The sequence below is a fragment of the Coturnix japonica genome, unplaced genomic scaffold (genome assembly GCF_054131305.1).
Source record: "Coturnix japonica strain WE unplaced genomic scaffold, WE-NBRP24 Scf043, whole genome shotgun sequence".
In the NCBI taxonomy this organism is placed as follows: Eukaryota; Metazoa; Chordata; class Aves; order Galliformes; family Phasianidae; genus Coturnix; species Coturnix japonica.
Genome location: NW_028188946.1, coordinates 3,973,275 through 3,987,363, shown reverse-complemented (window position 1 = coordinate 3,987,363; position 14,089 = coordinate 3,973,275). Strand labels below are relative to the sequence as shown.

At 51.2% G+C, this 14,089-nt stretch overlaps 1 protein-coding gene across 1 annotated transcript in view; it reads right to left on the bottom strand.

The window, feature by feature from the left end:
- The window catches only part of LOC116652718 (solute carrier family 12 member 4-like), a gene marked incomplete at its 5' end in the record, with an annotated part of 47,849 nt that overhangs the window by 16,954 nt on the left and 16,806 nt on the right, over positions 1–14,089 (bottom strand). The window contains 6 exons of the mRNA XM_085531497.1: positions 2,498–2,693; positions 4,426–4,594; positions 7,227–7,331; positions 8,255–8,374; positions 10,206–10,304; positions 12,543–12,646. Coding sequence (XP_085387623.1) covers positions 2,498–2,693; positions 4,426–4,594; positions 7,227–7,331; positions 8,255–8,374; positions 10,206–10,304; positions 12,543–12,646 — 793 coding nt within the window. The remainder of the gene's footprint in view (positions 1–2,497; positions 2,694–4,425; positions 4,595–7,226; positions 7,332–8,254; positions 8,375–10,205; positions 10,305–12,542; positions 12,647–14,089) is intronic.

The following is a 14,089-nucleotide window of genomic DNA, read 5'->3' as shown; positions in this document are numbered from 1 at the left end:
TATAACCCCATATAACCCCATATAACCCCATATCCCCCCATATAACCCATATAACCCCATATCCCCCCATATATCCCATATAACCCCATATAACCCCATATAACCCCATATATCCCCATATATCCCATATAACCCCATATATCCCGTACCCACAAACTCAGTTGCCGCTATAGGGTCCTCCCTGAGCTGTGCCCCCCGTGGCCACCCCAATAGGACACAGTTGGGTCTCAGTGCCCCCATATCCCCCATATAACCCCATATAACCCCATATAACCCCATATAACCCCATATAACCCCATATAACCCCCATATCCCCCATTTAACCCCATATAACCCCATATATCCCCTATATGACCCCATATCCCCCCATATATCCCCCATATAACCCCATATCCCCCCATATCCCCCCATATAACCCCCATATCCCCCCATATCCCCCCATATCCCCCCATACAACCCCATATCCCCCCATATCCCCCCATATAACCCCATATAACCCCATATCCCCCATATAACCCCATATATCCCCCATATAACCCCATATCCCCCCATAGACACCCCATATAACCCCATATATCCCCCATATAACCCCATATAACCCCATATAACCCCATATAACCCCATATAACCCCATATACCCCCATATATCCCATATAACCCCATATCCCCCCATATACCCCCATATAACCCCATATAACCCATATCCCCCCATATACCCCCATATAACCCCATATAACCCCATAACCCCCCATATAACCCCATATATCCCCCATATAACCCCATATCCCCCCATATAACCCCATATACCCCCATATAACCCCATATAACCCCATATAACCCCCATATAACCCCATATAACCCCCATATAACCCCATATAACCCCATATAACCCCATATCCCCCCATATAACCCCATATAACCCCATATAACCCCCATATAACCCCATATAACCCCATATAACCCCATATCCCCCCATATATCCCCCATATAACCCCATATCCCCCCATATCCCCCCATATAACCCCATATAACCCCATATAACCCCATATATCCCCATATCCCCCCATATAACCCCATATAACCCCATATAACCCCATATCCCCCCATATAACCCCATATATCCCCATATCCCCCCATATAACCCCATATCCCCCCATATAACCCCATATAACCCCATATAACCCCATATAACCCCATATCCCCCCATATAACCCCATATCCCCCCATATATCCCCCATATAACCCCATATAACCCCATATATCCCCTATATGACCCCATATAACCCCATATAACCCCATATCCCCCCATATAACCCCATATAACCCCATATCCCCCCATATAACCCCATATAACCCCATATAACCCCATATCCCCCCATATAACCCCATATCCCCCCATATCCCCCCATATAACCCCATATATCCCATATACCCCATATAACCCCATATAACCCCATATAACCCCATATCCCCCCATATAACCCCATATATCCCCCATATCCCCCCATATATCCCCTATATGACCCCATATCCCCCCATATATCCCCTATATGACCCCATATCCCCCCATATATCCCCTATATGACCCCATATCCCCCCATATAACCCCATATACCCCCATAGTCTGACCCTATAACCCCATATCCCCCCATATAACCCCATAGACACCCCATATCCCCCCATATAACCCCATATCCCCCCATATCCCCCCATATATCCCCTATAGGACCCCATATCCCCCCATAGACACCCCATATCCCCCCATATCCCCCCATATATCCCCCATATAACCCCATATCCCCCCATATAACCCCATATCCCCCCATATATCCCATATAACCCCATATAACCCCATATAACCCCATATAACCCCATATCCCCCCATATCCCCCCATATAACCCCATATATCCCCATATATCCCATATAACCCCATATATCCCCATATATCCCATATATCCCATATATCCCGTACCCACAAACTCAGTTGCCGCTATAGGGTCCTCCCTGAGCTGTGCCCCCCGTGGCCACCCCAATAGGACACAGTTGGGTCTCAGTGCCCCCATATCCCCCATATAACCCCATATAACCCCATATCCCCCCATATATCCCATATAACCCCATATATCCCCCATATCCCCCCATATCCCCCCATATAACCCCCATATCCCCCCATATATCCCCCATATGACCCCATATATCCCCCATATAACCCCATATCCCCCCATATACTCCCATATAACCCCATATAACCCCATATAACCCCATATAACCCCATATATCCCGTACCCACAAACTCAGTTGCCGCTATAGGGTCCTCCCTGAGCTGTGCCCCCCGTGGCCACCCCAATAGGACACAGTTGGGTCTCAGTGCCCCCATATCCCCCATATAACCCCATATAACCCCATATAACCCCATATATCCCCATATAACTCCATATCCCCCCATATAACCCCATATAACCCCATATCTCCCATATAACCCCATATATCCCGTACCCACAAACTCAGTTGCCGCTATAGGGTCCTCCCTGAGCTGAGCCCCCCGTGGCCACCCCAATAGGACACAGTTGGGTCTCAGTGCCCCCAACCTGCAGCATTGAACCACAACCTGCAGCGCGTCACGATCCCGACGGGAAACAACGGCCTGGACAAAGCCCCCGGCCCCATAAGTGGAAAGGGCTGAACGCAGGGACTGTATGGGATATATAGGGGTATATAGGATATATAGGGTTATATGGGGTTATATGGGGGGATATGGGGGGATATGGGGGGATATGGGGTTATATGGGGTTATATGGGGTTATATGGGGTATATGGGGTTATATGGGGTTATATGGGGTATATGGGGTTATATGGGGGGATATGGGGGGATATGGGGGGATATGGGGTCATATATGGGGTTATAGGGTCAGGTTATGGGGTTATATGGGGTTATATGGGGTTATATGGGGGGATATGGGGTTATATGGGGGGATATGGGGTTATATGGGGTTATAGGGTCAGATTATGGGGGTATATGGGGGGATATGGGGGGATATGGGGTTATATAGGGGATATATGGGGTGATATATGGGGGGATATGGGGAGATATGGGGTTATATGGGGGGATATGGGGTTATATGGGGTTATATGGGGTTATATGGGGTTATATAGGATATATGGGTTATATGGGGTTATATGGGGTTATATGGGGGGATATGGGGGGATATGGGGTTATATGGGGGTATATGGGGGGATATGGGGGGATATGGGGGTATATGGGGGGATATGGGGGGATATGGGGTGTTATATGGGGGATATGGGGGCTATATGGGGTTATATGGGGTTATATGGGGTTATATGGGGGGATATGGGCGGATATGGGGGGATATGGGGTTATATGGGGTTATATGGGGGGATATGGGGTTATGGGGAGTCCCCATATCCTCCCATATCCCCTATAATTACCTGTTCCGCAGCCCTGGCCTCCCCCTGCCCCGCTCCCGGTCCCCCCTGTATCACCATTCCCGCCACCAGGAGCCCCTACATCCCCCCTATATCCCCCCATATCCCCCATATCCCCCATATCCCCCATATCCCCCATATCCCCCCATATCCCCCCTATATCCCCCCAATATCCCCCCATATCCCTCCTATCCCCCTATATCCCCCCTATATCCCCCCATATTTCCCATAGGACCCCTATAGGACCCCATATCCCCCCATATCCCCCCTTAATGACCCCATATCCCCCCATATCTCCCCATAGGACCCTATAGGACCCCATATCCCCCCATAGGACCCCTTAATGACCCCATAGGACCCCTATAGGACCCCATATCCCCCCATATCCCCCCATATCCCCCCATATCCCCCATATAACCCCATATCCGCCCATATCTCCCCATATCCCCCCATATCCCCCCCATATCCCCCCCTATCCCCCCATATCCCCCATATCCCCCCATATCCCCCCATATCCCCCCATATCTCCCCATAGGACCCCTTAATGACCCCATAGGACCCCATAGGACCCCCATATCCCCCTATATCCCCTCATATCCCCCATTAATGACTCCATAGGGCCCCATAAGACCCCTATCTCCCCCCATATTCCCCCATATCCCCCCTTAATGACCCCATAGGACCCCTATAGGACCCCATATCCCCCATATCCCCCCTATATCCCCCCATATCAGCCCCATATCCCCCCATAGGACCCTATAGGGCCCCATATCCCCCCATATCCCCCCTATAATCCCCCATATCCCCCCTTAATGACCCCATATCCCCCCATATCCCCCCATATCTCTCCATAGGACCCTATAGGACCCCATATCCCCCCATAGGACCCCTTAATGACCCCATATCCCCCCATAGGACCCCTTAATGACCCCATAGGACCCCTATAGGGCCCCATATCCCCCCATATCCCCTATAATTACCTGCTCAGCCGCCCTGGCGTCCCCCTGCCCCTCTCCCTCATTGCCCTGTATAACAGTGGCCGCCACCAGGAGCCCCCTCCCCGCTTTGAGCTGCGCCGCCAACTGCAGCAGCTGGGGCTGGGACGGACGGAGCTCGGAGTCCAGCTTCAGCAGCACCAGCAGCTGCGGCCTATGGGGGGTATATGGGGTTATATAGGGGATATATGGGGGGATATGGGGTTATATAGGGGATATATGGGGTTATATGGGGGGATATGGGGGGATATGGGGGATATATGGGGGGATATGGGGGGATATGGGGTTATATGGGGGGATATGGGGTTATATGGGGGGATATGGGGGAGATATGGGGGAGATATGGGGGGATATGGGGGGATATGGGGAGATATGGGGGTCCTATGGGGTCCTATGGGGTCATTAAGGGGTCCTATGGGGGCATATAGGGGTCCTATGGGGGGATATGGGGGTCTATGGGGCTGATATGGGGTTGTTATGGGGCTCTATGGGGCTATGGGGCAGCTATGGAGCTGATATGGGCAGATATGGGGTGTCTATGGGGCTGATATGGGGTTCTATGGGGTTATATGGGGTTATATAGGATTATATGGGGTTATATGGGGTTATATGGCGTTATAGGGGGTTATAGGGGGTTATATGGGGTTGTATGGGGGGATATGGACACAGCTCTGAGTCCAGCTTCAGCAGCACCAGCAGCTGCGGCCTATGGGGGTATATAGGATTATATAGGGTTATATGGGGTTATATGGGGTTATATGGGGTTATATGGGGTTATATGGGGTTATATGGGGGTATATGGGGGGATATGGGGGGATATGGGGTTATATGGGGTTATATGGGGGGATATGGGGGGATATGGGGGGATATAGTGGGATATAGGGGGGATATGGGGGTCCTATGGGGTCCTATAAGGTCATTAAGGGGTCCTATGGGGGGATATGGGGGAATATGGGGTGTCTATAGGGCTCTATGGGGGAATGTAGGGTGTCTATGGGGGGATATGGGGAGATACGGGGTGTCTATAGGGGGATATGGGGATCTATGGGGGTATATGGGGTGTCTATGGGGGGATATGGGGAGATATGGGGCAGATATGGGGTTATATGGGGTTATATGGGGGGATATGGAATATATGGGGGTATATGGGGGGATATGGGGGATATAGGGGGGGATATAGGGGGGATATGGGGGGATATGGGGTTATATGGGGTTATATGGGGTTATATGGGGTTATATGGGATATATGGGGTTATGTGGGGGGTATATGGGGTTATATAGGGGATATATGAGGTTATATATGGGGATATATGGGGTTATATAGGGGGTATATGGGGTTATATTGGGGTATATGGGGGAGATATGGGGGGATATGGACACAGCTCCGAGTCCAGCTTCAGCAGCACCAGCAGCTGCGGCCTATGGGGGATATAGGGGGTATATGGGGTTATATGGGGGAGATATGGGGTTATATAGGGGATATATGGGGATATATGGGGTTATATGGGGTTATATGGGGGGATATGGGGTTATATGGGGGGATATGGAGGGATATGGGGTTATATGGGGTTATATAGGGGATATATAAAGTTATATAGGGGATATTTGGGGTTATATGGGGGGATATGGGGTTATATAGGGGATATATGGGGTTATATGGGGGGATATGGAGGGATATGGGGGGATATGGGGTGTCTTTGGGGGGATATGGGGGGTATATGGGGTCCTACGGGGTCATTAAGGGGTCCTATGGGGGGATATAGGGGGGATATGGGGTTATATGGGGTGTCTATGGGGGGATATGGGGGGATATAGGGGGGATATAGGGGGGATATGGGGGGGTATGGGGTGTCTATGGGGGGATATGGGGATCTATGGGGCTGATATGGGGCAGCTATGGGGCAGCTATGGGGCAGCTATAGGGCAGCTATGGGGCAGCTATGGGGCAGCTATAGGGCAGCTATGGGTCTCTATGGGTCTCTATGGGTCCCTATGGGTCCCTATGGGTCTCTATGGGTCCCTATGGGTCCCTATGGGTCTCTATGGGTCTCTATGGGTCCCTATGGGTCCCTATGGGTCTCTATGGGTCTCTATGGGTCTCTATGGATCCCTATGGGGTCTCTATGGGGTCTCTGTGGGTCTCTATGGGGTCTCTATGGGTCTCTATGGGGTGGCTATGGGTCTCTATGGGTCTCTATGGATCTCAATGGGACTCAATGGGTCTCTATGGGGTCTCTATGGGGCAGCTATGGGGCAGCTATGTGGTGGCTATGGGGCAGCTATGGGGTCTCTTAGGTGTCTCAATGGATCTCAATGGAACTCAATGGGTCCCTATGGGTCTCTATGGGTCTCTATGGGTCTCTATGGGTCTCTATGGGTCTCTATGTGTCTCTATGGGTCTCTATGGGTCTCTATGGGTCTCTATGTGTCTCTATGGGTCTCTATGTGTCTCTATGTGTCTCTATGGGTCTCTATGTGTCTCTATGGGTCTCTATGGGTCCCTATGGGTCTCTATGGGTCTCTATGTGTCTCTATGTGTCTCTATGGGTCTCTATGGGTCTCTATGGGTCTCTATGGGTCTCTATGTGTCTCTATGGGTCTCTATGTGTCTCTATGTGTCTCTATGGGTCCCTATGGGTCTCTATGGGTCTCTATGTGTCTCTATGTGTCTCTATGGGTCTCTATGGGTCTCTATGTGTCTCTATGTGTCTCTATGGGTCTCTATGGGTCTCTATGTGTCTCTATGGGTCTCTATGGGTCTCTATGTGTCTCTATGGGGCACTGACCTCCAACTGTCCGTGGGTCCGGCTCCGTCCTCCAGGCTGAGCAGCGCGAATCGAGCCGCACTGAGCTGCAGCCCCCGAAGACCCTCACCCCACTCTGAGGCCGCGCTATGGGGCAGGATATGGGGCACAATGAGAATCAATGGGGCACAATGAGAATCAATGGGGCACAATGAGAATCAATGGGGCACAGTGAGAATCAATGGGGCACAATGAGAATCAATGGGGCACAATGAGAATCAATGGGGCAGGATATGGGGCACAATGAGAATCAATGGGGCACAATGAGAATCAATGGGGCAGGATATGGGGCACAATGAGAATCAATGGGGCACAATGAGAATCAATGGGGCACAATGAGAATCAATGGGGCAGGATATGGGGCACAATGAGAATCAATGGGGCAGGATATGGGGCACAATGAGAATCAATGGGGCACAATGAGAATCTATGGGGCACAATGAGAATCAATGGGGCACAATGAGAATCAATGGGGCAGGATATGGGGCACAATGAGAATCAATGGGGCAGGATATGGGGCACAATGAGAATCAATGGGGCAGGATATGGGGCACAATGAGAATCAATGGGGTGAATCAATGGGGCACAATGAGAATCAATGGGGCACAATGAGAATCAATGGGGCACAATGAGAATCAATGGGGCACAATGAGAATCTATGGGGCACAATGAGAATCAATGGGGCACAATGGGGCACAATGAGAATCAATGGGGCACAATCAATGGGGCACAATGAGAATCAATGGGGCACAATGGGGCACAATGGGGCACAATGGGAATCAATGGGGCACAATGAGAATCAATGGGGCACAATGAGAATCAATGGGGCCCAATGGGAATCAATGGGGCCCAATGGGAATCAATGGGGCCCAATGGGAATCAATGGGGCACAATGAGAATCAATGGGGCACAATGAGAATCAATGGGGCCCAATGGGAATCAATGGGGCTGGGTAATGGGGGGGGGGTGGATTTTGGGGTGAAAAGGGTCAGATTTGGGGCCGGACCCACCCGTAATATTGCACGTATTTGTACAACATGGCGGCCATACAAAGGGCTGCGACGGCGTAGAACCAGCAGGTGACAAATAACAGCGTCAGGCACAGCACGGCCCCCAGCACAGACAGCGCCCTATGGGGACAGGGGGGGGGGGCACGGACCATAGGGAACCATAGGGACACATAGGGACCCCATAGGGACCCATAGGGACCCCATAGATACCATGGGGACCCATAGGGACCCATAGGGACCCCATAGATCCCATAGGGACCCATAGACCCCATAGGGACCCCATAGATCCCCCCAGACCCCATAGATCCCATAGGGACCCATAGGGACCCATAGGACCCCATAGGACCCCATAGTAATTCCCAGACCCCATAAGACTCCCATAGATCACCCCAGACCCCATAGGGACCCCATAGAACCCATAGGACCCCATAGGATCCCCAGACCCCATAAGAACCCCCAGACCCCATAGGACCCCCATAGCACCCCCAAACCCCATAGAAGTTCTCAGACCCCATAGGACCCCATAGGGACCCCATAGATCCCATAGGACCCCATAGTAATTCCCAGACCCCATAGATCCCCCCAGACCCCATAAGGATCCCCAGACCCCATAGAAACCCCATAGATCCCCATAGGACCCCATAGGGCCCCATAGGACCCCATAGGATCCCCAGACCCCATAAGAACCCCCAGACCCCATAGAAACCCCATAGACCCCATAGATCCCATAGGAACCCCCATAAGGATCCCCAGACCCCATAAGAACCCCCAGACCCCATAGATCCCCCCAGACCCCATAGGGACCCCATAGATCCCATAGGACCCCATAAGGATCCCCAGACCCCATAAGAACCCCCAGACCCCATAGGACTCCATAAGGACCACCAGACCCTATAGGAACCCCATAGATCCCATAGGACCCCATAGGACCCCATAGTAATTCCCAGACTCCATAAGAACCCCCAGACCCCATAAGGATCCCCCCAGACCCCATAGAAACCCCATAGATCCCCATAGATCCCATAGGACCCCATAGGGATCCCCATAGAACCCATAGATCCCATAGATCCCATAGGACCCAATAGGGACCCCATAGAACCCATAGGACCCAATAGGGACCCCCATAGAACCCATAAGGATCCCCAGACCCCATAAGAACCCCCAGACCCCATAAGGATCCCCCCAGACCCCATAGATCCCATAGACCCCATAGATCCCCATAGAACCCATAGGGACCCATAGGGACCCATAGATCCCATAGGGACCCATAGCACGGCCCCCAGCACAGACAGCGCCCTATGGGGACAGGGGGTGTGGGGCACACACCATAGGGAACCATAGGGACCCATAGATCCCATAGGGAACCATAGGGACCCATATCTCCCCATATCCCCCCATATAACCCCATATCCCCCCATATAACCCCATATAACCCCATATCCCCCCATGCCCCCCATATCCCCCCTATATCCCCCCATAGAACCCCATATATCCCCAAATCCCCCCATATAACCCCCATATCCCCCCATATCTCCCCATATAACCCTATATAACCCCATATATCCCCCCATATCCCCCCCATATATCCCCTATATCCCCCCATATCCCCCCATATCTCCCCATATCTCCCCATATCCCCCCATATCCCCCCATATAACCCCATATCCCCCCTATATAACCCCTATATCCCCCATATCCCCCCATATAACCCCATATAACCCCATATCCCCCCATATCCCCCCATATCCCCCCATATAACCCCATATAACCCCATATAACCCCATATAACCCCATATCCCCCCATATCTCCCCATATCCCCCCCATATAACCCCATATCCCCCCATATAACCCCATATAACCCCATATAACCCCATATAACCCCATATATCCCCTATATATCCCTATATAACCCTATATATCCCCATATAACCCTATATATCCCATATATACCAGTGGTACAGGGGACACCGTGGGCTCCATCCCGGTGTTGGCAGCAGCCCCTGAATCGCACACGACAGGTTGAGAACCAGGAACGAGGTGAGAAAGAACCTGAAAAGGGGCAAAATCAGCCCAAAATGGAAATGACGTCATAGGGGGGGTTGTGATGTCATAGGGGGTATATGGGGTTATATGGGGTTATATGGGGGGATATGGGGGTACATGGGGTTATATATGGGGTTATATGAGGGGATATGGGGGGATATGGGGGTACATGGGGTTATATGGGGTTATATGGGAGTATATGGGGTTATATGGGGTTATATGGGCTTATATGGGAGTATATGGGGTTATATGGGGGTATATGGGGGCATATGGGGTTATATGGGGGGATATGGGGGATATGAGGGGATATGGGGAGATATGGGGTGATATGGGGTTCTATGGGGGGATATGGGGTTGTATATGGGATCTATAAGGTTATATGGGGGTATATGGGGTTATATGGGGCTATATGGGGGGATACAGAGTTATAATGGGGTTATATGGGGGGATATGGGGGATATGGGGGGATATGGGGTTATATATGGGGTTATATGGGGTTATATGGGGATATATGGGGGGGATATGGGGGGATATGGGGTTATATGGGGTTCTATGGGGGGATATGGGGTTGTATATGGGATCTATAAGGTTATATGGGGGTATATGGGGTTATATGGGGATATATGGGGTTATATGGGGGTATATGGGGTTATATGGGGGGATATGGGGGTATATGGGGGGATATGGGGTTATATGGGGTTATATGGGTTATATGGGGGGATATGGGGTTATATGGGGGGATATGGGGTTGTATATGGGATCTATAATGTTATATGGGGGTATATGGGGATATATGAGGCTATATGGGGGGATATAGGGTTATATAGGGGATATATGGGGGTATATGGGGTTATATGGCTTATATGGGGGGATATGGGGTTATATGGGGGGATATGGGGTTATATATGGGGGGATATGGGGTGATATGGGGTTCTATGGGGGGATATGGGGTTGTATATGGGATCTATAAGGTTATATGGGGGTATATGGGGTTATATGGGGCTATATGGGGGGATACAGAGTTATAATGGGGTTATATGGGGGGATATGGGGGATATGGGGGGATATGGGGTTATATATGGGGTTATATGGGGTTATATGGGGATATATGGGGGGGATATGGGGGGATATGGGGTTATATGGGGTTCTATGGGGGGATATGGGGTTGTATATGGGATCTATAAGGTTATATGGGGGTATATGGGGTTATATGGGGGGATATGGGGGTATATGGGGGGATATGGGGTTATATGGGGTTATATGGGTTATATGGGGGGATATGGGGTTATATGGGGGGATATGGGGTTGTATATGGGATCTATAATGTTATATGGGGGTATATGGGGATATATGAGGCTATATGGGGGGATATAGGGTTATATAGGGGATATATGGGGGTATATGGGGTTATATGGCTTATATGGGGGGATATGGGGTTATATGGGGGGATATGGGGTTATATATGGGGGGATATGGGGTTATATGGGGTTCTATGGGGGGATATGGGGTTGTATATGGGATCTATAAGGTTATATGGGGGTATATGGGGTTATATGGGGCTATATGGGGGGATACAGAGTTATAATGGGGTTATATGGGGTATATGGGGGGATATATGGAGTTATATGGGGGATATATGGGGTTATATGGGGTTATATGGGAGTATATGGGGTTATATGGGGTTATATGGGGGATATGGGGTTATATGGGGGTATATGGGGTTATATGGGGGTATATGGGGTTATATGGGTTATATGGGGGGATATATGGGGGTATATGGGGTTCTATGGGGTATATGGGGCTCTATGGGGCTCTATGGGGTTCTATGGGGCTCTATGGGGCTCTATGGGGTTCTATGGGGTATATGGGGCTCTATGGGGCTCTATGGGGCTCTATGGGGTTCTATGGGGCTCTATGGGGTTCTATGGGGTTCTATGGGGCTCTATGGGCTCTATGGGCTCTATGGGGCTCTATGGGCTCTATGGGGCTCTATGGGGTTCTATGGGGTTCTATGGGGCTCTATGGGGTTCTATGGGATCTATGGGATCTATGGGGCTCTATGGGGCTCTATGGGGCTCTATGGGGCTCTATGGGGTTCTATGGGGTTCTATGGGGTCTATGGGGGTCTATGGGGTTCTATGGGGCTCTATGGGTCTCTATGGGTTCTATGGGGTTCTATGGGTCTCTATGGGTTCTATGGGGTTCTATGGGCTCTATGGGGCTCTATGGGGCACCATCACATACACAGACAGCACCGGGGCCACCAGGTCGATGGATCCTATAAGAACCCCCAGCTCCGCAACCAGCAGCGCAGGGACCAGGGACCAGAGATCGGCGGCTGCTACGGCCTGTGGGGAGATATAGGGAGATATGGGGAGATATGGGGAGATATAGGGGGATATAGGGGGATATGGGGGGATATAGGGTCAGTAATGGGGGTTATGGGGGGATATGGGGGGATATGGGGGGGGATATAGGGGGATATGGGGGTTATGGGGTTATATGGGGGGATATAGGGGGATATGGGGGGATATAGGGGGGATATGGGGGTTGTGGGGGGATATGGGGGGATATGGGGGGGATATGGGGGGATATGGGGGGAGATATGGGGAGATATAGGGGTTATGGGGGGATATGGGGGGATATGGGGGATAATATAGGGGATATGGGGGGATATGGGGGGATATGGGGTGTCTATGGGGAGATATAGGGGGAGATATAGGGGATATGGGGGGATATGGGGGGATATGGGGAGATATAGGGGGAGATATAGGGGATATGGGGGGAGATATAGGGGGATATGGGGAGATATGGGGGGAGATATAGGGGTTATGGGGGGATATGGGGGGAGATATAGGGGTTATGGGGGGATATGGGGGGATATGGGGAGATATAGGGGGAGATATGGGGGATATGGGGGGATATGGGGGGATATAGGGGTTATGGGGGGATATGGGGGGGATATGGGGGGGATATGGGGGGATATGGGGGGATATGGGGGGATATGGGGGGAGATATAGGGGATATGGGGAGATATGGGGAGATATAGGGGGTATGGGGTCAGTAATGGGGGTTATGGGGGGATATGGGGTGTCTATGGGGAGATATAGGGGGAGATATAGGGGATATGGGGGGATATGGGGGGATATGGGGGGATATGGGGGGATATAGGGTCAGTAATGGGGGATATGGGGGGATATAGGGGGAGATATGGGGAGATATGGGGAGATGTGGGGAGATATAGGGGGAGATATAGGGAGATATAGGGGTTATGGGGTCAGTAATGGGGGTTATGGGGGGATATAGGGGATATAGGGGGATATAGGGAGATATAGGGAGATATAGGGGTTATGGGGGGATATGGGGGGATATGGGGGGGATATGGGGGGATATGGGGGGAGATATAGGGGATATGGGGGGATATAGGAGGGATATGGGGGGATATAGGGGGAGATATAGGGGATATGGGGGGATATAGGAGGGATATGGGGAGATATAGGGGGAGATATAGGGGATATGGGGGTATATGGGGGGATATAGGGGGGATATGGGGGATATAGGGGGAGATATAGGGGGAGATATAGGGGATATGGGGGGATATGGGGGATATGGGGGGATATGGGGGGATATAGGGGGATATAGGGGGAGATATAGGGGATATGGGGGGATATGGGGGATATGGGGGGATATAGGGGGATATAGGGGGATATGGTGGGATATGGGGGGGGATATGGGGGGATATGGGGGGAGATATAGCGGATATGGGGGATATGGGGAGATATGGGGGGAGA